The sequence below is a fragment of the Vidua macroura genome, chromosome 22 (assembly GCF_024509145.1).
Source record: "Vidua macroura isolate BioBank_ID:100142 chromosome 22, ASM2450914v1, whole genome shotgun sequence".
NCBI lineage: Eukaryota > Metazoa > Chordata > Aves > Passeriformes > Viduidae > Vidua > Vidua macroura.
The window spans coordinates 722,527-747,458 of NC_071592.1; the positions used below are offsets into that span (position 1 = coordinate 722,527).

Below are 24,932 nucleotides of genomic sequence, written 5' to 3' on the forward strand. Positions count from 1 at the left end.
ACAGAGCCTCCCTGGGTCTGGTTTGGGCAGTAAAGGATCCACAGAGCCCCCCTGGGTCTGGTTTGGGCAGCAGAACATCCACAGAGCCTCCCTGGGTCTGGTTTGGGCAGTAAAGGATCCTCAGAACCTCCCTGGGTCCTGTTTGGGCAGCAGAGGATCCTCACAGCTTCTCTGGGTCTGGTTTGGGCAGCAGAGGATCCTCAGAGCCTCCCTGAGCCTGGTTTGGGCAGTAAAGGATCCTCAGAACCTCCCTGGGTCCTGTTTGGGCAGTAAAGGATCCTCAGAGCCTCCCTGAGCCTGGTTTGGGCAGTAAAGGATCCTCAGACCCTCCCTGAGCCTGGCGGTACCGACCCAGAGCAGGAGTGTAAGGCTCAGGACGCTGCAGGAGCCCCAGCCTGGCGCCAGGAGGGCTCTTTTCCACTGACCACGGGCTGTGCCCACAGAAAATAAAGACCCGAGCTGGGTTTCAGAGCCGGAACCGCTCCCCCAGGGAGCAGAAATGTCCACCCTGAGCCCGGCTGTCTCCGGCAGCGGAGCACGGGGATTTACAGCAAGGCACTGCCATCACAGCCCCGAGCTCGGGAGGAAAAGGTCCATTAAAAGATTGCTTTTAGTATGAAATTTCACCGGAGATACATTTTCTCTTGTCAAGGGCAACAAATTGCCCACGTAATTTCAGACCTCTGTAGTAAACATCCTAAAAATACAGACTTTTGCAGCAAATCACATTATCTTGAACGGGCTTGCTGAATTCTGTTCCTCTCCGGGCTCAGGCTGGAGCTGGGGAGCTGCTCCAGAGCTGGTGAGCTCTGGCCTGGCCCCAGCAATCTGCACACACCTGCTGAAATCCCACTGAGCAATTCCACAGCACACACCTCTCCAGCAAGGAAGGTTCAAACATAATAGCTGCAAAACTCAGCCACACAAAGGTGCCAGGACAGATAAGCACATGCAAAAGCTGCCAGGAATGTCACCGGATCCCCTGCAAATGGAGGACTTTCAAAACTAAATTAGAAATTATCTAATAGTTCTGATCCTATCTCAGAAATAAAGATAATCTCTTTCAGCCACCCTCCGTGACCACGTTTGGATCCTCTGCTGCCCAGTGCTGAAAACGAGCTGACGTTATAGCTGACGTTTATAGCTGACATTAACCATACAAGTGTTGGGATAAACTTCTTCTGCCATCTTTTGAGAGGTCAAATTGGACAAATTTGCCACAAAATCTCCTTGGAAAACAAAGCACATCCTAATCTCCTCTGTTTCCTCTAGGGGAAGTTGTGCATCTTTGTTACATCAAAAGCAGCAAGGAAAGACACACATCCCAGCAGCATCCCTCAGGTTCAGGTGGTTTTATGTGAATATTCACCTATCCATCTGCTACAGAGCCAGGGAAACTTTGGAAGCTGCTCCCTCTGCTTAGGAAGGTCATAAGGAAGCACATTTAAAGCACAGGGACAGATTCCCAGCAAAGCCACGGGGGCTCTCCCTCACCAAAACCTTCCGTGTTCTCCCGAAGCGCAGCCGAGGCCAAGCACAGCCTCTGTCAGCTCTCCCAAGGTAACCCAGCTTCCCTCAGACGACCTCTGCAAATGTCAAATCATGCACGAGTCACCGCCTCGCTTCCCGCTGGAGACGAAGCCAACAGCTGGGAAATCCCACGTGGTCACACAGGAATTCTGTCCCACGGCAGAGGGGTAAGGACACCCAGGGCTCCTCACCCAGTTTGATACTACAGCAACCCAAGGCTGGGGATTCACTCAGCACTCGCTCCTGCCCTGAGTGAAGCCAGCAAGTGGAGCTTCAAGCAGTCCCAGGCACAAGCCTTATGAAAAATACCTGCATAGAAATGCACATACATTAAGGCTACAGACCACTGGGTACCTGCCAAAAATGATGGAATACAGCAGAGTTTACTTATTTCTTCTTAATGGCTCCAGCATTCCACCTGAAAAATGGGTCCTGGAGCTACATAATTGGGGATAAAAATTAAGCAACAGTTGCCATTTGTCACCAGGGAGGCTGATCGCACACATCGCTCAGGGATCACGCAGAGCACACCTGATGCCAAGGTCCCTGGTGGCTGAGAGCCAAGGGTGCTGCAGAAACAGCACCTCAGCCACGAGTCCAGCGTAACATCAAAGCCTTACAGACCAGTAAAACGTGTTCATTGAACAGCGACTGAGCTGCTTTGCTTTCCCCTCCTAACACCACCTGAACGTCTTTCGGTCACAGGCTCCTGCCTGACCATGAGTCTTCTCAGAAGGCAACACAGTTGGGTCTCAGATTTAATGTCATTTCATGGTTTTACTGTGACACAGAATCAGGAATGGCTTGGGTTCAAAGGGACCTTAAAGACCATCCTGCTCCAAACTCCCTGCCCTTCCACTAGACCAGACTGCTCCAAGGCCTGTCCAGTTCTGGGTCTTGAGCACTTCCAGGGATGTCCTTCCTCTCAGCCCTCTTTTCCTGTGGTCAGTGGGGCAAAATTTTCAAACCAGAACAAGCTCCTCCAGACACCTCCGTTACACCAACATAACAACCTCAATCCCCACCGCAGGAAGCGCTGCCAAGCAGAGGGCAGCAGAAAGGTGCCCAGTTCAGTGGCTGTCCCCCTACCCCACACGCGTGTAGGAAGCTTCTCCCGTGCCTGCCTTCCCTCCCTGACCTCATGGCAACGCCAGAAAGTAAAAAGAATCTTTTCTTTTTCCTGTCAAATCGATTCCCAGAGACTGTCACAGGGCCTGTCCAGTTACCCAGAGCAGTGATGGGAGCCTTTCATTCCCACTGCTTCAGCCCAGCTCTACCTAAGACCTGCCACAAAGGAAGACAGTTTAACACCCTTTAACATGTAAACAAGTTTTCAGGAAACTGGAGCAAACAGAGAGGAAGAAAAACAGGTTTTATTTACAGGTTTCCTGACGCTGTGAAGGCACATTTTCGTTTCATTCCCCTACAAACAGCTCTCTGCTGGGAAGTTCCGCCTTCATCTCCTCATTCACTTCTGTCTGTCCTCTCAAAGGAGGCAAGGAAGTATCTCAATCCTCATGCTTTTTTCCAATCACAAAGCAGCCCAAAATAAACACGAGAAGCCTCTGAACCAGTAAATATTCTTAAGTACTTGACACCCAGTTCCCTCGGAGAACTGCACAGATTGCACATTCACAGAATGCCGGGATTCTTCGCACATTTTCCAGGCCATGTTTCCCAGAATTTACAGTTTCTTCCAAAATATTGTGCAACATATTACACCACCAGAATACGCAACTGCTTGGCTGGACACACAAGATTGGTTCATTTTCTCTTTTTAATCTCTTTCAGGTGATGTTTCCATTATGACTTTTTTTGGCCAAACCAACAATACAATAAAACCATTTCCCTAAATCCCCTGAAGAGTTCGAACCATCATCCATTTTGCACCGAGCACCAAGTCTAGGAAATTTGTTCTAGGAGAGTAGTGGAAGCTAGTCCAATAAGTTGAAAGTCAATTTAATTCTTTCAAATTCAACTATCAGAGATCTCCAGCCTCACTGGGGAGAGAGAAAATCATATATATGTATATATACACATATATCTACACACACACAGAGCTAGATCTCCCTGCCCTGGCTGCTCCTGCTCCCATCTGCAAGGCCCAGGACCCCAGGTAAGGTGGTGAGCACCGCCAGCCACGCGGCATCAGTGCAGTTATGACCACAGAGCTATTTTGGTTTTATGCACAGACTTTACTACCACCTTATAAAAGAAGGATTTCCAGAAGGCAAATGGACCGACGTCTCAAAATAGAGTGTTTACATTAACGCTTGGCAAGCAGAGCCTGCAAACAGAGATGAATAGAGATAAGCTATAAAAAACACCGTGGACGTTTACTTGCTGGAATAGGAGCTTGTAATCCAATTTCAGGTCCTTCTGCCAAGTGTTACACACAGCATCTTTGTGTGTGACGATTGCAGCCCCGTCCCCCACCGCCCCTCCGCGAGGATCAGCCAGCCAGGAGAAGCGGCAATTCCGGCGGAACGCTCCATTAAAGAGCTCTTTGGATGGGGACTGACGAGCTGGGCATACCCAAACTCACTGTCCTTCCATTTGTGAGAGCATTAAAAGATCAGGAAAGGACAGTAAATGGTGCCTGAGAGGCACGAGGGATGGCGGAATGAGGGCGGAAAAACAAACCTTTCCGCACCTTTCTGCTGTTCATGGAGAACAAACAGGCTTTGCCTGCGTTTGGAGGCTCACGAGAGCCCTGCGGATGGAATTACTGCTTGGTAATTAAACGTGTCTGTTTGTTCCACACACAAGACACAAAGTCATATAAAACAAGCCAATCTGAGCCAGCTCTTCCTGGCTGAAGCAGAGCAGGATCATCGTGGACCAGCGGGCACAACCCCACACGCCACTGCCATGAGACCAGAGCGGGGAATTCAGCCCCACGTGCTGACTCCACCCTCCAGAACTTCTTATTTCTGAGAGCTCCTAACAGCCCTGATTACACTGCGTTTTTGGTGGTTTTAGTGCATGAAGTCTTGGTTTTAGAGCTTCTAATATCACCTGACATCCGGGAAGAATTCTTCTTCCGCTGGATTTTCGTTTGACACCACACAGCAAAGATCCCTAATTCAGTTAATCGCTCATCACATAAACAAAGAAACCTCTTGAGAGCCAGAGAGCAACACGCACGTGTATTTGCAATGCATAAGAGGGTATTTTTTTTAAATGGTAACAATGCAATCTATTCAGTGTGAAGAGTCTGGGAGGCCAATTAAATACTTTGGGTTCCATAATTATAATTGCAGTAATGAATAAGAAGGAGCATTACAGCTTGCACAATGCAGTTCCTCCTCAAGTCAATGATTCAGTTCTTGTCTGCTTTCAACTAACCTTTTGTGTCTCTTCGTATCAGATCTTGCAGATTACTTTGAGTAGAATAAAAATATCCCCAAATATCCCAGGTAATGTAATACATTTGGCATCCCTTGATTATGCCTACACACAGCCTACAGAAGGGATTATGCACTAAATGGATAACAGTCATTTTGATTAATTTTAGACATTAGTGAAAATTCAGCAAGGCACCAGCTACCATCTGAATGCCCCTGGCAAGCCTGTGGTGACAGGGGAAAGCTGAAACTTGATTGCCTGGGGGTTTTTGAGGTTTTCCCCCCGCCTCTGAAGAGCTTTTCCTGATCATCCTTTGCCTGGAAAGCAGCTTTGGTAAAGGACTCTGCTCCCTCATTTTCTTCCCGCAGCAGCTTTTATCCTCCATGTGTCTGCAGAGATCAGCCTCGGGAAATTGAGGACTCACTCCCAGAAAAGTTAACCCCAAACTGCTCCATTTCTACTCAGACAAGTAAGAAGTATGTTTTGGTTGGTTGGGTTGGATGGTTTGGGTATTCTGCCAAACATTCTTAGGACTCCCCCAGCCTTGCTGCCCACTGTACTTGGCTGCATTTTGAGAATCAATCACAGAAATTACAGAAATCAATTAGGAAATCCATTACAGAAATCCCTTCACTCCTGAGCATTCCCACATACATGAGATAGGGGACTTTTCCCATAGAAAATGATCACATTTGGTAGAACCTTCCCCATCATCTCTCACACAAAACAAAGCCTGAAGGACAAAGGGTTAACAGTGGGCTGCAGCTGCACAGGCATCAACTGCCCCCACCTTTGTCTCCAGGGAATGATAACAAGAGATTTGAGCAAATCCAGCTTTATGAATTCAAAACTTCAGACACTGCCTGCAAGAGAGCAAAGCAACATCCTTCATAGATGCACAGAGAAAGGGAAAAGTTAATTTTATTGATGGAAGACCCAAAAAAAAGGCAGATCCTAATCTGTGGGAGTGAAAAATCTCCTGCTCTGTACAATAAATGGGACCTGGAGCATCAGACACTGCAGGGATTTATTACCTGAGGAGCCAACAAAACCCACCTTCTCTCTGGGGTTAAAGCAAGGTGCTTTTGGACTGTCACTGCTCATCAGGAGCCACCCTGAGGATCTGATCACCAAGGAACACCCTGGACATGGCAGCCTATTCTGCGTTATCACGACGAGAATCAGGCCTTTAGGAAACCTTCTGAACCCAGTGCCTGCCTCCAGAACCTCACCTGGGCACCCTGCCCACCTGAGCACACCTTCAGTCACCCCCAGCCACCCTCGGTTTACTTCTCTTTGGTATTTTTCAGTCTGATCCAAAAAGTCAACCCTCGCCTGGTTGAGGATGGCACAGAGGCCAAAAGGAGCTCTTTGAGATCACTGATTACTCACTCACTGCCTCCTAACAGGGCAGCTCACAGAACCTGTCATCGGGGCTGTGAGGAGCCTCACCAGGAGCCCCACGTCTCCTGTAATTAGTGCCTCACCAAGGAGCCTCACCAGGAGCCCCACGTCTCCTGTAATTAGCGCAGACCCGGCAAAGCCAGCGCTGCGCAGTTGGGTCCGAGCGGCGCGGCCACGAGTTGACATCTCCTGTTGACTGAATTAGAGCATCTTCTAATGAGGCTCGCTTCAAAATCATTTCACATCCATTTGCTCATGTCAGCATCAATGTATTCAGCATTATCTACCAATTAGTAAACCGGAAAACATTCTTTAGATAATCTAAAATCTCGCTAAAATATTCAACGTGTCATTCATTTACTACAAACTGCCCTATAAAAACAAATTACTGGAACCAGCTGTCACAAAGCAACAAGTGTCTCAGGACAAAGTGGGTTTTAAACCAAGGGCTTTCCAGGACACATGTGTTGCTCTGCTATTCTTTCTTCATCTCCAGCAGAACTGGTCACTCCAACACTGTCCTGTCCCCAGCGAGCAGGTGAAGCCACTACAGGCATTGATACCACCAGGAGGATGCAGATCCCTCTGTCTTGGAGCTCAGAAGGACATCCCATGGATCAGGGGTGAGGGCTGGGAAGGAGTTCACCCTTTGGAAGGATCCAGTGTTTGTTTGGGGCTTTCTCTTTCTGGCTCCTTGGACCAGTCCAGTGCCAAGGCTGCATCACCACGAAGGAGGCAGGACCCGAACCAGGCACCTCAGGTGTGCAGTTGGGGATGAGCTCCCCCGCCACTCCGGGCTTCTTCAGGACTGGCAGGCTCAATGGGAAGGTGTTTTCCACTGGATCAGGCTGGCAGGGACCTCCAGCTCTCCCTGTGCACGCCAAGCTGGGCGAGCAGTGCCAGGGCTGCAGCTCAGGCAGGGCACGGTGCCAGCCCCACACCAGCACCAGCCCAGCCAGGGGCCACTCCAGGATTCCCAGCCCAGCAAACGCCCTGGCAGCAGCTTCCAGGCAGGATCATCCACTGCCAGGGCAGTGCATGGCCTCAGCAGGGCAGGGATCCCTCCCCAGCACACCATCACACTCCTCACTGCCAGAGCCACCCCCAAATCATCCCCCCCTCCAGCTCCACGCGGGGCCACACGCGTTAGGAAGAGGACTCTGCGTGCCTTGGCAAACACAGGGCAAAACCATTTCTGTCTGGGGTTATTTTGGGTTTTTTTTACTCAAAAGAAGCAAAACCCCTTGGTTTTCCCTAAGTTTTGCAGGCACAGGAAGGGTGGTTTGGAGGATGGCTGTTTTTATTTTTAATCTCTTGAGCGTGGCAGAGCAGTAAATCTTGCATTATGCTCTGAAGACTGTCAGGTTTGGGCTTCATTTTGGTCTCAGATTAGACTCCTGAAGCAATGAATCTTCCATCACAGAGGCCATTACCAACCCAGTTTTCCTTCATTTTGGACTGCTTTATCCCTGATTGTGTTATCAAGCTCACCTCCAAGCGCCTCAGCCATGAGGGGCTCAGCAGATCCTGCACCAGGGGAGGTTTAGGTTGGATATTGGCAAAATTCCTTCCCTTAAAGGGTTGTCCAGCCCTGGCACAGGCTGCCTAGAGGGGGGTCACCACCCCTGGAGGGATTTAAAAGCCGTGTGGATGTGGCACTTGGGGCCATGATTTAGTGGTGGCCTTGGCAGTGCTGGGTTAATGGTTGGACTCGATGATCTTACAGGGCTTTTCTAACCTAAACGATTCTCTGATTCTAAATTACCATATGCAAATTGTGATCATTAAAAGGCATTTATAAAAATCAAGTAAAACAGCCCATGAATATTGAAAAACGTTTAAGTGTTAAGTTAAACGACAATTTTCAAAACACACGAAGGAAATCTGACCGTAACCAACCAGTCCCATGAAATACCATATCTATCATCAACTTTTTAATTACCAATTGATCAACATGTAGACAGTGTAATAGCTTACAGCTTTTAATTACTGAACTATCAAAATTCCAACCAAAAAAGGAACCTCCAGAGATGAAACTGTAATGCTTGATTATTCACTGCTACATAATGAATGATTTGTTTTTAAACAAGATGTCAAGTTCCTCATGTAATCCATCTGGATGTGTGACTCCGCAAAGCTCGCACTGCCCATACTAAGTACTTGGGGCTCCTCTTCTCCCTTCCCTCCTGATCCCACAAGTGAAGGGTTTTGGGGGATTTTCCCCCCTCAAGGCAAGTCAGTCCTGAATCAAGGGGCTGACAGGCAAACCGACTGCCAGAGCTCGCTGCGGATCCAGACACGCCGCTCCAGCTCCCTCCAAAGGGACAGGTTTTGCCTCGGAGGGAACAGAGGCTCCTTCCAACTTGCCTGTGCTCCCGAGAAAGCAGCTCCAAAGCAAGAAACACATGCAGGGAGGGTGGGCACGGACGCGCTGCCTCTCGCTGCACACGCAGGGCGCTGCGAGAGGCGCCGGTGCAGCGGGTTTGGGGTGCAGCTCCCCGCTTCTCTTCCCACAGCCCGATTTCAGTGCTGGCATTACACACAGAAGCACATCGGGGTGGGGAGAGGCTTTTATCTCTGCCCTAAATGCAGCACTGAGCTGAACATCACACCCACAAATCCCCTCCACACACAACACAGCTGGCCTCTCCTCCCGTGTTTTATCCTAATAACCGTTCCAACCTCAGAACTCCAAATCACCCCCACAAATCTCCGTTTCTGTGGGCAAACGCAAAGGATCCACAAGCTTTCAGGACCATGATCAAGATCGCAGAGCCCTCCACAATCCTCACCCCCCGGAGAGGATTCTGCCAAATCCAGGCTTTTTGCGTTCAGAGAGACGTTTCCCAGAAACACTCGTTTGCAAATTCAGCTTTCTGAGTAGCGATGTAAAACATTCTGGAAATAAGACTGTTAAACAAGGGCAGCTCAAGCAGAGCCTATTAGTCAATTAAAAATAAAACTACCAGCAAATAACACATTTGTTCCGTCAGCCCAGTGGCAGCGATGAGCATCCCTCAGCCGGAGCCCTGGTGTATAACCCTACAGATGTTCCCTGTGCACATCAGCCCCAAATAGTTGTTCCACAGAACAGCATCTGTGCCCTCAAAAACAGGGAACAAGAGCCTTTTCTTTTCCCTTCATCACAGCCTCGGAGCCCCAGTTGTTGCCAACCAAACCCGACAGTACTTCCCCCATAAATTCACCCACTCCAGCCACATCTGGGCTTTGATTTCCACACGGAAACCACAAGCTCCTTCCTCGCGCTTCCCTTGGGAAGCTGCTCGCACGCCGAGCTTGTACAGATTTCCACATAAGAAATTCAGTAATCAGTCCAGGAGCTGTAAGCACTTATGACAACAATATCTATCAACACTTAACCATATTTACAACTAAATCATGTAAATACCAGGCAGCTCTCCTCTGCATGCTGATAATCTGGACAAATGAAGGCTGAAAAAAGCCACTCCAAAAGGAGCCCAGACAAACAGAACCACGTTGGGTGGGAAACAAGCACCGATGGCACTCCAGGATCACTGACAGCACTGAGGACACCACGGCAGAGCCCCCAGGGGCTGCTACAGCCACGAGCCCCCAGCCATCCACACCTTCTTGTGCTTGGCTTTGTGCATTTTCTGTACGTACGTGTGCATTTCCCGTCCATGTCGTAAATACTTCATCTGTGGGATCTGTATATTTCTCAGAAAAGCAGGGACAAGCTGCTTCAACAGCTACCCAGAGCTCTTCCCTCTCCATCTGACTTTGAAAGCCTTACAAATCCTAGGAACCAATTTAAAACTAAAAGATCCCAATTTCAGAGAGGCTTTTCTGTCCCCCTCCCTTACCCCCCCAAGACAGACCATTTTATTACACCCATTAAACTGACAAAAATGACTTTTCAGCTGGTTCACTGAAATGCCGCTTCTACAGCAGTTTAGGCAAACACTTTCCCAGACCTTTATAAAGGAAAAGTGATTCCGTATGTAATTGGATTTTTTGGCACAACAAAAATACCAAGTTATTAAAACTCTCGCATGGCTTTGGATTGTGTCTTTAATGGACGCCAGCATCCTCAACTGCTACAAAGACATTTTACAAAAAGCAACGAGGAGCTGCATTTCCAAAGGTTTCCCAGAGGATTCAGGGACAGTTTTCAGCAAGATTCGCTCTTTGGGCGGTGAAATCCAGAAGGAGGAGGAGGATCCCACCACTTTCTTCCAATATCCTCCTTGTCCATGCACACCCACCAACACCCACATTAATTCCAGCACAAAACCCCCTCCTCCCTCAGGACACCCACTGGTCACTCCACTGGGCTCTCCCTGGGAAGAAGCAAATGACCAGGCTGAAAATAGCTTATTAATCCTCGTTTGTTTCCTGCAGGATCATTTCAGCCACTCCCTACCTTCAGACAGGATTTTTACACCCCCACAGACCCCATCTACCATGGAGAACTATTTTAATTTCCTTATCCTGCCTTGTCCAAAGAAGTCAGATTTAGAGGGGTGCAGTGCATGAGGGGAAGGAGAGGAAGGAGCAGTGGCTTGTGAATACAATAGGTTGTCCATAAGATATTTATTCCTGTAGGAACTTAAAATGAGTTATTCTGGAGGAAACACTGAAATCCCATTTAATGGGACTCTTGCTAAACCTCCCCCTTCCAAAACAGGAGTGAGATCAATAGACCCACCCGACCTCAACACAAAACAGAGTATCCCAATCCTGAGCTGCATTCTGCACACATCATGTTGTGTTGACATGAAAATTCTGGATCCAATTTGCTAATGAGAGCCTGGAGGAGCGAGTCATCCTGTAACTGTGCATCCAAAATTCTCCCAGAGTGATTTAAGAGCCACAGCTCTGGGTTTGCTATAAAGCCTGTGTTTACAAGGCTCCACGGATTCCTACAGAGCAGTAAGTGATTTGCCTCCAAGTATTTCCTTTATTCCTCGTCTCGGAGCGTCTCCCCCTTTCCCTGGCGATGTCTGAAGGGAACACTGTTAATCTCCCGTCTATCCTACTTTAATCTTCACCCTTCCCAGGGAGAGGCACGACTCTGCTCCTCGTGCTGAGGAAGCAATACCTGGCAGTTATGGATTCAGGGAGTTGATTAAACCTGTACCTTCTGTTAAAGATTCTAGGGAACGATTAAGGGTGTAAGACCTTTAAATCGAAGGAAAAGCTGTTTGTGTGGACAGAGCTCAGCAACCTCAGCGTGGGATTCGCTTTCGGTGGTTCTGCCTACTCAGGGATGAGTAACGTCTCCTCTGGAGCCACCCACAGACCAGGAGCTGAGGAAAACTGGTCGTTAACTGTGACAGGGCAAGAAAAGCCACTGTGTGTCGTGACCCTGCAGACACAGACTCTGAATGATGCGAGCCTTCATTCCAAGCAGTCTGTAAAATCACAGTAAATGAAGTGCAGAAGAGAAAAGTGCCAAAGGAGAAATCACACTCACATTTTATGCACCGACAGAAACCTTCCCTGCATCCACCCTCCAGCAGTGACTATGGGCAAGAAGCAGGAGCAGGTTACACAGGTTCTGCTTCATCCCAGCACGAGTCACCGCAAGCACCTACCCGAGACAGGGGTGTCACAGTGCCTGACTGCTCTGCTCCAGACAGGGATCTGCTCTGCCTCTCACCCTCCAGGACAGGAATCCTCCTGGACTTCCCCAAACCTGGGGATGTGGAGCGTGGAGAAGCACGCTGCTTCTCCAGACTGCACAGCGCGGCAACCAGCGAGGGCGGCAAAGGAACGAATCTGCCTGCAGACCCTGAGCTGCTGTCAAGCCAACACCAAGACAACTCTTCCCAAGGCAAGCAGGGGTTTGGCTTTGTTCGCTCCTGCTGAGCCCACCCTGGGAAAGCTGGCTGGCTCCGAGGAGTCCTAACAAACCAGCCGTCCCCAGCAGCTGCGCTTGACAAAGCTGACGGCCGATGATGACAAGCGTTCAGGGTTTGATGGTTGTCAGCCAGCTTCCCCAGCGCCAGGGAGCCCAGGCAGGCTGTCACCAGGAAGCGATAACGGGAGACGGCATCGCTGGGGATCTGGGCACCGAGCACGTCACCCCGGCACCCAGAGCCTTCCCCAGCACGGCAGGCGGGGATCTCGGCACGAAGGCTTTTCAAGAGCTGCTGACACCCAAACCAGCGTCCTGCTTAAGAGCCTGGCAGTGCATGGCAAGGCCTGTCCTCACACAGCTGAAAGCAGCACCTAATGCCATACAGAGTGGCAAAAGCAGGAGGGGTAACCCTTGGGAGCCTCCCTGCTTCCACCAAGCTTCTAACATCATGTCTGCATTAGCCAACGCGAATGAAGACGTCAAAGAGGCAATGGGAGCACAGACAAAGAGATCCAACCATGTTTCCAAGCAAAATAGCTTAGAGTGAGAATGCAAAACAAAGCTACAGCAATAGCTCTCTACATGTGGATATTTCAGGTTCTCGTTACTATGAAAGCATTTAGGATTAGTGGAACAGCCTCACAACCAAACTCCATGGAGCAATACAGGTGACCCTCCCGATGCTCTGGAGCAGTGCCAGCATTAAGGACTGGGGTGGGTGGGTGGGTGGATGGATGGATGGATGGATGGATGGATGGATGGATGGATGGATGGATGGATGGATGCCCACTTGCACCCAGCCAGCACAGAGGCACTGCATGAAGAGAAGCCTTTGCAGCTGAGCCAGCAGCTCTCCCCACTGGTTTCACCCAGCTGGACCATTTCAGCACCTCTCCGTAGACAAAGGGCAGCTGCTGCCCGGAGTTGTCCCGTGCCACACCAGGGCAGCCAGGCAGAAATGGCTTTGGAGAAAGTCACCCTGCTTTTCCAAGGTCGGGGATGTATTGGCATCACGGAGCACATCCCAGAGCAGCATCACTGTGATAAATGCATGAAGTGAGAGCGCTCTCTCTGCAGAATTAGGGACAGATGTGCCTCTGCTCAGCTACAAAACCAGGGCCGTGGGGGCACAGGGAGCCTTTATTTCTGTGTGTTAGCCCAGAGGCTACGCAGAAAGTTCCCTTTCCAGCCCAGCTCTCACAGAGCCCGACTTTGCTGCAACCCCAGCTCCAAAGCTGAACACGAGTAATGTTGAAAGTGCTCTGCCAGGGAAGCTGCCAGGCAGCCTCATTTAAAAACAGGGAAGCAGCAACAAGCAGTTCCTCATGCTTGATCCGATTACTCTGATCTCTCTTTTGACGCTGCAGACTCAGACTCGTATTTCTATTGCTGCACGGGGGGAGAAGGGGAGGGAGGGAATGTCACTTTGCTGCTTCATATTTCTTTCTTCCTGTCACACTTTGGAGAGGGGATATTCACTGCAAGAGCTGGACAGGAGCAGGGGTCTGGGGTGCACCACCTCACAGACGAGGTGTCACGCAGGCCAGTGGTCCCAGGACCCCCCGGGCCCCCACCCACAGTACCAGCACTCCCAGACCGGCCTTGCTGGAGCTTGCCAAGCCCCAGTATGGTCTCATGCTGCCCATGAAAAATTCATTTCTATAATCAGCATTACTGCTCTAACAAAAAGGTCTGTTTCTGCACCAAATGTTGAGGTCTTTCAGGTCCAAGAGTCATCACATTTGGGATCAGCACCCAAGTGCATCTCTGTGAAGGAAAGGCCCCACTGCAGAGGTCCAGAGCCACTGACTCGAGACCCTGCTGACGTGGGGAATGCAATGACATTTCCATTCTGGAAGCAGACCTTGGAGGAGATCACAAATCAGATACAGGCGCTCACTAACTGCTAAAAGAGGACACCACGAGATCAGAGCAGTTTATTCCAGACGTAACCTGAACCCAGGGGTTTATACACCAAACTCCTCCAGTCTGAGCACAACCTTAAGAGGCAACATGACCCTGTAGGCAGCCTCGGCTCTGATGGCTCACTGGCATCTCCCTGATCTGCAGGGAGAGATCTCCATCCCCCACTGAGCTGCCACTGCTCAGCCAAGGGCTCCAGAAAATGGGACATTTCCTAGGAAAGGCTCAAGCCAGGAGTGTAACTGCTGAGGGCAAACTTCACAGCTGGGATTGGCAGAGGAGGAGAGTTTCCAACACAACTTTCTCCCCCTGCCAAATGCACACCTGGGCTTTAAAACATACTGGCAGTCGTTTACTGTAAAGAGACTATTCCCCCTCCAATGCTGGCACCTGGTGGGAACTGCCACTAAGAGGGGAGGGGGGACCTGGGCTGTGTCATTTGGGCAGGACCCACAAACAGGGCAGGACCAAAGCAACCCCACCACAGAGCTGCCAGCACCTGCGTGTGAGACTGTCAGCAAACCAACAACACCAAGGAGCTGCCAGCACTTCCAGGGACAAAAAAATACCTAAAAAAGCAAAACTAAAGACATTTTCCAGTTAAGCTACAGCCCACAAAAGTTTTATATCTCTGAGCAAAGAGATGTGCCTAAGTATCTCTTTGATCCCTCAGACTGGAACTTAATGGGGTATCAAATATTCTACTGATTCACCTTGAGAATTTGGTACGGGCAAAGTCTTTGCAATGCTCAAGTGTTTAAACCACAGAAGAACACAGTAAACTAAAACCACACCACAGGGTAAAAATAACCAGCCCAACCCTACAAAGGGACATTGTTGGTCTAAAATAGCCAGGAGTGGAGGACAGCAAATGTCCCTGGTACAACCCAGCCAAGTGTTTTGAATGCAAGCAGCCACCAGCCACATTCTGCGGGTGAGCATGTGGTGAGGGCTCAGCAACAGCTCCAAGAAACCTCCTTGGGGATCTGTATTCCTTGCTGGAATTTGGAATGGGTGAAAAAGCTCAGGTTTTCAGAGCCTCATCCAGCAGTGTACAGTGGTTAGCGGGGCTCCCCAACACCCAACTCAACACCCTGCAAAGATGTGAGAGCCTGATGTGCAACACAGCAGGAAAGCCTAGAGGTTCAACAGGTAGCAAGGGCACCGGGAAGAAGAAAAACTGATTCCACAGCAAAAAAGGCTGACAGCAGGCGGGTGGTGGTCACACATGGGCAGGGCCATCAGAGGAGTCGCCTGCAGCCACAGTATCGCGGCTGGGGCTCACCCTGCCCTGGCAAATTAAAAAGTGGAATAAGTAAATGCAGCTCGTGGCTGAACCACAAACGCCGGCTGATCTCGGCGGGGCAGGGCAGGCACCGCGCGCCGGCCGACAGCTCGCTGCCTTCCAATTCCCCGAGCTGAGAGCGAACGAAGCCTCGTGGCATGTCCCTTCCAGCTCGCCTGCCACACTTCCAAACCCACCCTTCTCCCCAGCACGCTGCCCTGCAGCGCCTGAGCCCACGCTGGGCGACCTTCAAAGCATTTGTGGTGGAGCTCCCCAGGAACCGCAGCAGCAGCTGCTCTCTGCAGCGTGCAATTACATCCCGGGAAGGAGACTGATTTATGGAACTTAAACAAGTACATACCACTCCTAATTACAACATTCCACCTAGGGTCTCTCCTTCATGGCAGGTTTCCACAGTGTCCCTTTATTTAGCGCCGGTGGGTTTGCACCTCACAACGTCCCCCGGAGGAACAAGCACAACTTATTTTTTTTAGCGTGTAGCATCCAGTTTCTCAGTAGACACTGGCTGTGTGTCCAGCTTTGCTTGTGCTCTCAAACCACTGTGTCAAGTATTCACTTCCTGGCTCAGCTCCAGGGAAGGCTGCAGCCTCACACTCCTCTCCTGGAGCCTGCTCAGATCTGGAGCCGCAGACAGGAACAGAAATGTTTGGATACAGGAGCGAGCCCCTGCTTTCCTGACAGAAGTACCACCAAAACCCAGAAGAGGAACAGGTTGTCAAAACCCCTATACAAAATCTGACAATAATCCCTAGAAAAACACCCATTCAAGAGAAACATCCAGAAAACTCTGCCTACATTCAGGGTTTGCTTTTTATGAGCAAATGTGTTCTGAGGAGTGCTTGGATGGTCCATTCAAACAGAGGGTGTATCCAGGCTGGAACACAGGCTTTACTCCGGGTGGCCTCAGGCAGACGCAGGGTTAAGGAGCTGACCCATTTTCCACCCAGCAATAGGGCAGAGAGCTCACCGATGGCACAGACACGATGGCACAGACACGGCCCCACCGGTCCTGGCAGGGCCGGGGGAAGGCTCGCCAAGCGCCCGGCTGACGGAGCCAGCGCTGTTTGATTACAAAGCCTTCTTTATTTACACACCAGGAAAGACAGCGCAAGGCAAACAAAGGCGACGGCAGCGCAGCATCAGCAGAACGGCCGCTGGTACGGCCGGGGGTCCCCGGGGAGCGCGGCTCTTCTCCGGCCTCCTGTCACCGCCGCCGCCTCTGCGCACCAACAGCGGCCACCCGCGCCAAGGGGACGCCGGCAGCGCCCATCCCAGCGGCGTCCATCCAACAGCGTCCACCCCGGGCATGTCCATCCTGCAGAAGGTGCTGGCAGCCGCCCCTCCTCAGAGCAGAGCACGCACGGAGCAGAGCGATCTCCTCGCCTTCCCATCCTCAGGAGCCTCCTTGGCAGCGGTTTCAAACCAGATTGTCGTGCTTATAAACCTGGGCTCAACTGCCTACATGCAAGACAAATGAGCCCAAGCTGCAACCCAGATGGATCACTTTATTCCCCAGCCCCTTCCCCGCCGGTGTTTGCGTCGCATGCAGAACGCAGCGCGTGTTGCTGAAGGCCAGGGACGAGCAGACTCGCCTCGCTTGCATACAAAGGCTCCTTGGAAACTCACTCTGTGTTTACAAAGGAGCCTGGCTTAGCGCAGCCGCGCTGGGAGCGCTCGCTGCCTTCGTGGGGGGCTTCTCCCGGGCCGCTGTGGTGTCGGCAGGCACGGAGGCTGCAGCCACAACCAGCCCCTCGCAGCTCCGTGCCACGGCCAGGTCGCGGCTCCACGCCACCGCCGTCTCCAAACGCCTCCTGAGGCTTCTGCTGGGAAGTTGTTCTCCCTGAAGTGCCGAGTGCCAGCGCTGACAGACTCCGAGTTCCAGCCCAGCGCTGCCCAAGCGCCTCAGAGTGAGCCGAGAGCGCTCCTCAGCCCTCGCCTTGCTGCACAGGGGCATCAGGAGCTCCACGAACCGCAAAGCATCGAGTGCGGCTGGAGAGGAACCACAGAAACACACGGATCCACCCCATCGCACAGGCTCATCCCAAACCAAGTCTCGCTGCTGCCTTTTGCTGTTCCAATCGCCTGGGTGAAAGGAGGCAGCAGAACCCTCAGCCTCACTCGCATCACGGGGTGCCACCACGGCGGTGACACAGCGCTGGCACCGCTGTGCCGCGGGTGGCAACCGTGCGGGAGACACGACGACAGCACTCTGCGCTCGGCGCTGCCGCCTCGCACTAATTCCCTCTTCGCAGAACACCGAAGCTAACGCTGTTAGCTTGGAAAAGGGGGAGAATGGGGGGAAAAAAGGAAAGAAAGGTCCTGAACTGTAAGGAAATTTTACCTAAATGCAGACAGTCTGGGATTTTATCCTGAGATTCACAACACAGCACCGCAACCACAGAATATCTGTCTTACCACAACCTCAGCTCACGCCGCGCGGCGCTTCTCACCCCGGTGCATGGGTCAGGCACAGCCACTGCGAGCCAGCACCCAGCCCTGCTTTTGTTTCCCTTCAGCAGCTCTGCGATCCCAAATCACAGTTCCACCCGTTGGCCGGGCAGCGGTGAAAAGGCTGAGCCTGCCGGGGCATCACTCCGGCCTCCAGTTAAAAACTGCTCTTAGAGAATTTGAGGTGAGCAAGGCAGCAAAACAAAGGATGAACACGGCCGTCCTAGAGCCGGGTTCATATTTCCAATCTGGGCGTCTCTCAGTACCAGAGTCCCCGGGTCACACCGGCGGGAGACTCACCAGGCAGCGAAAAGCAGCGAGCACACAAACAGCACCTTGTGACGAGACATCTGAGGAGCTGCAACACAGCGACCGCAGGAACCCCGGGCGCGGGGGAGCCGGAGCGGAGCGTTTCCCCGGCTCGCAGCTCCAAGAGCCGCCGCGGTGGCTCCTTTCCTTCGCTCCGGCTCCCCGGAATGGGCTCGGGGCTGCGGAGCGCCGGGATCGGGGCAGAGTCGCCCTTCGGGGCTGCCCAGCGCAACCGAGCGCAGCCGGGAAGCGCAGCCCTCGTCGGAGGCGGCGGGAGGGCACCGGCCCCGGCCCCGTTCGCAGGGAGAACAAGCTGAAAACGACCCCGGCGCTCTCCCCCCCACCACCATCCCACCAAAAAGGCCGCCCGGGAAGAGCGGGGAAGGCATGGACATGTACACAGGCTGTGAATAAAGCTCTTTGTTCGCCGGGCTGGCGGCCCCTTCGTCCCCCCTTTCCTACGAGCGGGATTCAACAGATCGTTCAATGGCCTCTTGTTCTTCCCAAACATCCCGGACACAGCGCCCGCTCCTACGGCCGTGCGGCCCCGTGCCGCCCCACGGACATACTGGAAACGTGAACGGCGTTAACGGGGGATGTTCGAACCGAAGCCATCGGACACGAGCGCAGGTCGCTGCTGCGGCTCCCGGGCTCGGCGGGGCGCGATGCCAGGCGGGGTGGGGGGCTCGCCCAACGCACCGGGGACACCGCACCCCGAGGGTGCCGCGGAGAGGACCCAACCGGCCCCGCTCGGGGAGCCTCGTTAGCCACATTTAATTAGCGCCCGTTCCAGCCGCAGCGCCCGAGCCGGGCGGTCGCCCCGAGCGCGCCCGGCTGGGCGGGGGGCGCGGCTGCGGCAGGGGGCACCGGCGGAGAGAGGAGAGGAAGGAGAGAGAGGGGCGGGAAGCGAGGAAGAGGGGGAGAGAGAGAGAGAGAGAGAGAGAGGAAGAGGGAGAGCGAAGCGTCGCGCAAGTTCCACTCAGATTCCAACAGGTTCCCCGCTCCCGCAGGGGTGCAGCATCCCCGCGCCGCCGCAAACACCGGGGAGGGGGGGCGGAGAGGGGGGGGAGATAGAGGGGGCGCGCAAAGCAATTAGTTTTTAATTGCGGGGCCGCTGATGACCCCCCGGGCAGCGGGAGAAGCCGCTTCCATGGAAACCGGCAGCGGCTGCCCGCGCCGCGCCGCCACGCGCGGGTGAGCCCGCCCGCCGCTCCCGCCGCTCCCGCCGCTCCCGCCGCCGGGGGCGCTTCCCCGGGACCACCGAGCGCTTCGGGCACGGCCCGGGGCGAAGGAGAGCGGGCGGGCTCGCCCCGGACCCGCCGCAACCGGGAGCACGCGAGCGCCGCCGCGACCCCCGAGCGCGAACCCCCCCCCCCCCCCGCCCCGGTACCGCCCGTCCGTGCGGTGCCCGCCGTGCGCGGGGGCCGCGTCCTTTCCTACCTCGGGGGATGATGGCGGCGGCGGAGAGGAGCAGCAGGAGGAGCGGGAGGAGCCCCGGGGCGCCGCCGCCGCTGCCCGCGGGGCCGCTGGGCTGGGCGCGACCCGCCATCGCCGGCACCTGCCTCGCTCTGCCGCCGCCGCGCGCCGCCCGCGGGAGATGGCGCGTCACGGGGCGGCGACACGGCGGCACGCCCCGCGCACCGCCCCGCGCCGCGCGGGGGCCGCGGGCGGGACCGAGCGCGGCCGGCCCGACCCCCGGGCAGCGCCACGGCCGCGCCGTGCCCCCGCACCGCCGCCCGCGCCCCGCGCCGCCGCCCGCGCCCCGCACCGCCGCCCGCGCCCGGCCCGCGGGTTTCACCCCGTTCCCGGCTTTTGCAGGGTGGCGTGTCCCCCCTCCCACCCCACGGAGCATCCTCCTCTCCGGGGTACCACCCCAGCATCCTTCCTCCCGCGGTGCGCCCCCCGCCAGCGCTCTCCGTGCCGGGAGTGTCCCCCTGAGCATCCCCGCGCCCGGCAGCGTGCGGTTCCCCCCAGTGTCTGTGCCCCCCTCCCTGCCCCCGCGCATCCTCCCGGCGGGATCGTGTCCCCCGGCCCCGCGCCCCGTGCCGCTCCCCGCCGGAGCGGGCCCCGCGCCGCTGGAGGCGGTGTTGAGCCTTGGCGGCTCCGGGGGAGCGGAGAGGCCGGAGCCCACGAGCCCCCCGGCGGCGGCGAGCGGGGCTCGGTAACCGCAGCCCGGCAACCAACCCACCTCTTCTGCGGATTTCTCACCCACGCGACGGATTTCAACGGAGCAAATTAACAAGTAAAGCCCCGGAACTGCCCCCTGCCGTTCCCCTGAGTGCTCAGCTGTACCGTAACACACGGCAAACGGAGCGGCCGGGGTCACCGGGGGATTCATCCCGCCCGGGAAGGGTCCAAGCGTTCCCCCCACCCACGGCACCAGGAATGGAACCATAGAATCGGTGACAATGGGTCCATGCAAGCGTTAATGGAGCAAACGCAGAGGATGTCGAATACTCCCAACCTTATTAATTAGGTTATTCCAAGTTAACCTGAGGCAGGTGAATTGTCAGTTCAGCTTCATCATCCCAGATTCTGCCAAGCTTGAGGTTAAAACCGCCCAGGGCAAGCACTGAGTCACACTGTGGGGCTGGAGAGAGCTTTCACCCTTTGGAATGTGAAACCAAGCTGGTTTCACACCCAAGAAAACCCAAAATGCTGCTGCCGGGGACTTGGTTTGGGGCATCACTCCTCCCTGTATCCCCAGCTCCCCATGCTGCTCTCTGTCTCCCATGATGACAAGCCTTTCTGCTCCATAGCCGTGCCAAACATCTGTTTCCTGCTCAACAACTAGAGTTTTGGGCCACCATGACCATCACAATTCCGTAACTAAGCCAGCTTCACCCCACTTAGTGAGAAAGCACTTCTCTTGTGCTGGGACCCCAAATTCCCCCCTCTCCCAGAGGACTCCAGCCCCACTAAACACAGCAGAGCAGCTCCACTGGCTGCTGTGCCATCCCTGGTATCCTGTGTGCCTGTCCCTAAATACCCAGTGCAGCCCCCCTGCCCGGTATCACACATTGCGACCCGCTGCGCCCAGACATCAATTGAGAGACAACCCGTATTAACTAAACAGGTTTATAATAATTCAAGTATTCTGAGGGTGAGGACAATAAGTAGTAGGAAATACAATTTGCATAATAAATATCAATATCACAACAGCTAAAGCAAACCATGACAAATTATCTGCTGGTAAATGGCCGGGAGATTATGGAATGCAAATTGCAAATCCTGAACTCTAGGAAATGACTTCCCTAACCTCCCGCGTCTCATTCGGCAGACGGACGGGGACTCGGGACGGGCTCAAACTGGCGATGTTCCTGCTGGAGACGTCTTAGTGCCTTCCATTATGCATCAACTTTAATTTCAAGAGGAAAGCGATTTCCTCTGTCCTGGAAGCTTAGCCTCAGATTATTTGTCACAGAGTGTTTAGCAGTGATGCTGCTGCAGCGCGAGGCCCGTTGGCAGTGATTGAAAGCTGCATTAAATCAAATCACCAGCAGCCAGGGACAGCACGGAGCCAGGAGTGGCACTGGGAGCGCGGGCACAGGGGCTGGGGCACGAAGAACCACAGAGGCTGACCTGACCCACGAGCACAGGGGGTGTAATCGAGGGTGTTTCGGGATGAGGGCACCCCCTGAGTCCTGCTGGCCGAGTGGGCACTCACTCCTGAGACTCACTTGTGCCAGGGATGCTGGAAAGCCCTGTGCCAGCTCTGGAGCAAGGCTTAAGGCCGTAGCCCAGGGAAAACCCAAGGGCCAGCAATGCCTGTGCAGGTCTCTCCAGAACTTTGCATCAGGGTGAGGAGAGGAGCCAGGGACAGAGGAGAGCTCCCAGGACGCTGCTCTGAGCTGCCAGCAGTGAGGGCTGAAGTGCTGCATCCCCTGAAATCGAGCTGTCCCCAGGCCACCAGCTGCAGCTGTAGCGATGCCCAATCCAAAGATCAGCTTTCCTTGCCTTGACGTGGGTCAGGAGCGGCAGGAATTCCTCCTGGGAGCCTCACCCGTGCCACTTGGAGACCCTTCCCATGTGTCATTCTGGCTCCCCCCGCTGCGGTTTAGCACATCTCAAAGACCAGATGGTGTTTTTGCATTTTAAACCAAATAAGCCATTGTTTGTTAATTCAGCCTTTAAATCAGAGCAGAAATGAACTTAAAAATGAGAATTCCAATCTGTGGTATAATTCCAGAGACAGAGCCAAGCCCCACAGTTTAAGACACAGAGAGAAAGGCAGGGATTTGTGCTCTATCCCCCTGTGCACAGCACAGGACAGTGGCTTGGACATGCTTGGAGTGGCATTTGGAAGCAGGATGAAGCCTTAGATCCATGGATGAGCAGCAGCTGCTGTCAACACACTGGGCCAGGGACTGGAGCAATCCTGGTGCAAACTGGTGCCAGTGCTGCCCCTGCCACTGTTGGGAAGGTCTTAGGGGACACAGCATCACCCAAGGGGTGGCTAAGTACAAATAACTGACACTAATTACATCCACTGCAGAAGAATTTATGGTAGAAGCCATTTTCAGATGGGATTACAAAACCAATGGTCAATTAGTTCCTTTTCCTTGGTTTCACAGACGGACAAAGGGACCCAAAGTGCTGTTCCCTACATCCCTACGTGTAAGAAGGGAAGAAGAACCCGAAGCCACCCAAGTTTCCCCCCCTAGGAAAGGGAGATCCCACAGAACTCGGGCAGGTACAGCAGGAGTTGCCATTCCTGCGTGGCTCTTTGAGCCTCACATTAAAGGTGCTGCAGAGCCCACGGCCAAACTGCTTCCCCCACGCCTGGCAGTGTTTGTTCTCTCACCATTTTCTGTCAAGAGAAATAAAACAGTTGTCGATCTTGGGGAAAGCACCGGCTCTGAAATTTTCAAAGAGCTGCATGGAACTTTAGCCACACAATTCACATGAAAGCAGCGCGGGGCTAAATCCTGTGTAACTCTTTGAAAATGGAGGAGTTTTGTCAAAAGGAGTCTGCAGAAGAAATAATCAAGTTACAGCATTTCGGATTTAATGCCTTGACTAAAATACATCTCAGCCGGGTGTGCTGTGTCCCCTCCTCCGGCGGGACCCCCGGTGGGACCACAGAGCTTCTCCTCACACCTGTGCCCAGCCTGGGGAGTTGGAGACGCCTCTTTTAAGATCAGGTAAAAGTGCAAAGCCTAATTTCCAGGCTTTCATGTGCTGTGACAAAGTTGTCGTTGGCCACACTCTCCCTCTATAAATTCAGGGTTTAGTTACAGCACAAATCGCTCCCAATATATTTTATTTATCTGCCTTCCACTGCAATGAGCAACGAATTTGTTCAAAGTTTCCAGAGGTAAAACGGAAGCTGAAGCTCAGAGCTGTGCCAAGGACAGAGGGATCGTGGGGCTCTCCAGCTCCATCAGGGCTGAGCTCTGGCAGTTGGTGTCCAGTCCTGTCACCCAGAGCAGTGGTGTCACCTCTGTACCACCACACATGTGCTGGGCACCTGCTGCAATCACCAGATTTCCACACAGAATCTGCACAACCTGCAAATTCACACGGAATCCAGCCCAATAACCACTGGATATTCCCATTAGCCCCTTTCCTGCAGGTGTGGGGGGTGTTTTTAAATTTTCATTTTTGTTTCTAGAACGAAAAGATTCCATTTAATTATTTTTGAGCCACGAGTGTGACAATAAAACGCAAAAGTCTTTTGATTTTGGAGCAATCCTATTGAAGATCTGAGGGGCTGTCATCAGTGCAGCATCAGTCTTCATTATCTGATTCTTTTTTCAATTGGCTGAGCTTTACAGAGCACAGGGCTCTTTCAACAGGATGATAAAGGGGTATTTGAAATAAACAGAGAGAGTCCCCAGCCAGCGAGTACCTCGGATTGCTGCGGACTGTGACTTAATGCTAACTCCTGTGAACTCCAGCTTTTTATCTTTTAATAAAAAAGCCATACAGATGGGATTCTTTGCTCAACTAAAACCTTTGTTAAAAAAACCCCAAACCCTAAGGAACAACAGATACTAAAAGTATAAAAGTTCTCCCTGAGCAAAGTCTCTTGCATGGATTTATTCAAGACCTCCCCAAAAAAAGAACATTTCCATGGCACTGCTGGCTGATGTGTTGCTGTCCCAGCCCCAAAGAGGAGTGGGCTGGCCCCAGCTCTGCTCACACCAAGCTGGGGTGAGAGACACTGCTCTGACTCACCCCGATACGGGGCAGGGGCTGTTTCCAACCCTGGGACGCCTGAGTTTACCCAAAAGTCTCTTTTTTTGCCCCAGACCCAGCCTCGTGTTTTGGCACAAGGAGCTGCTTCGACTGTGGCATTTAGTGCCTGATAAAGTGTAGGCTCCAAACACTCACTTTCCTCTCATCTCCAAGCAGCACAACCAGAAAGGCTAAAGCTCCCCAGTCTGCTGAAACAAGATGAAATATTTTCAGATGGTTCTCAAGAAACCAGATTATTCCTCAGTGTAAGGGTAAAGCAGGGCCAATCCAGCCAGCCTGGCTCCCCTGCCAGCCCAACCTTTTCACTGCTGGAGAATGAGGAGTAAGCTATAATTCAGATTTTTAATTTTTTTTTTTTTTAATACGTATCTAATTGAGAAAGGAAAGGGACAAATCATTTTATGCTCTTGCATCATCCTTCCTGCAGATGAGTATCTAATGCACCCGCGCCATAAAATGCAGGAACTGTGCCCTCTGCATGTTGTCGTGACAAATTTCAAATCAAGAGGGTGCTTGAATGGGATTTATTACAATTGGAAGACAAGAAATGGTAATCTTTATGAGCCAATGACACAGAGCCTTATAATAGGAGAATGAAGTATCATTTTAAATGTAAAG

At 53.0% G+C, this 24,932-nt stretch overlaps 1 protein-coding gene across 8 annotated transcripts in view; it reads right to left on the minus strand.

Annotated features, from left to right (window-relative positions):
- CADM1 (cell adhesion molecule 1) overlaps window positions 1-19,687 on the minus strand; it is a 135,911-nt gene extending 116,224 nt beyond the window's left edge. For all 8 annotated transcript variants that reach the window (XM_053996998.1, XM_053996997.1, XM_053996995.1 and 5 more), the window contains exon 1: window positions 19,554-19,687. In XM_053996998.1, coding sequence (XP_053852973.1) covers window positions 19,554-19,662 — 109 coding nt within the window. In that variant the 5' untranslated portion in view covers window positions 19,663-19,687. The remainder of the gene's footprint in view (window positions 1-19,553) is intronic.
- Window positions 19,688-24,932: the final 5,245 nt, after the last annotated feature.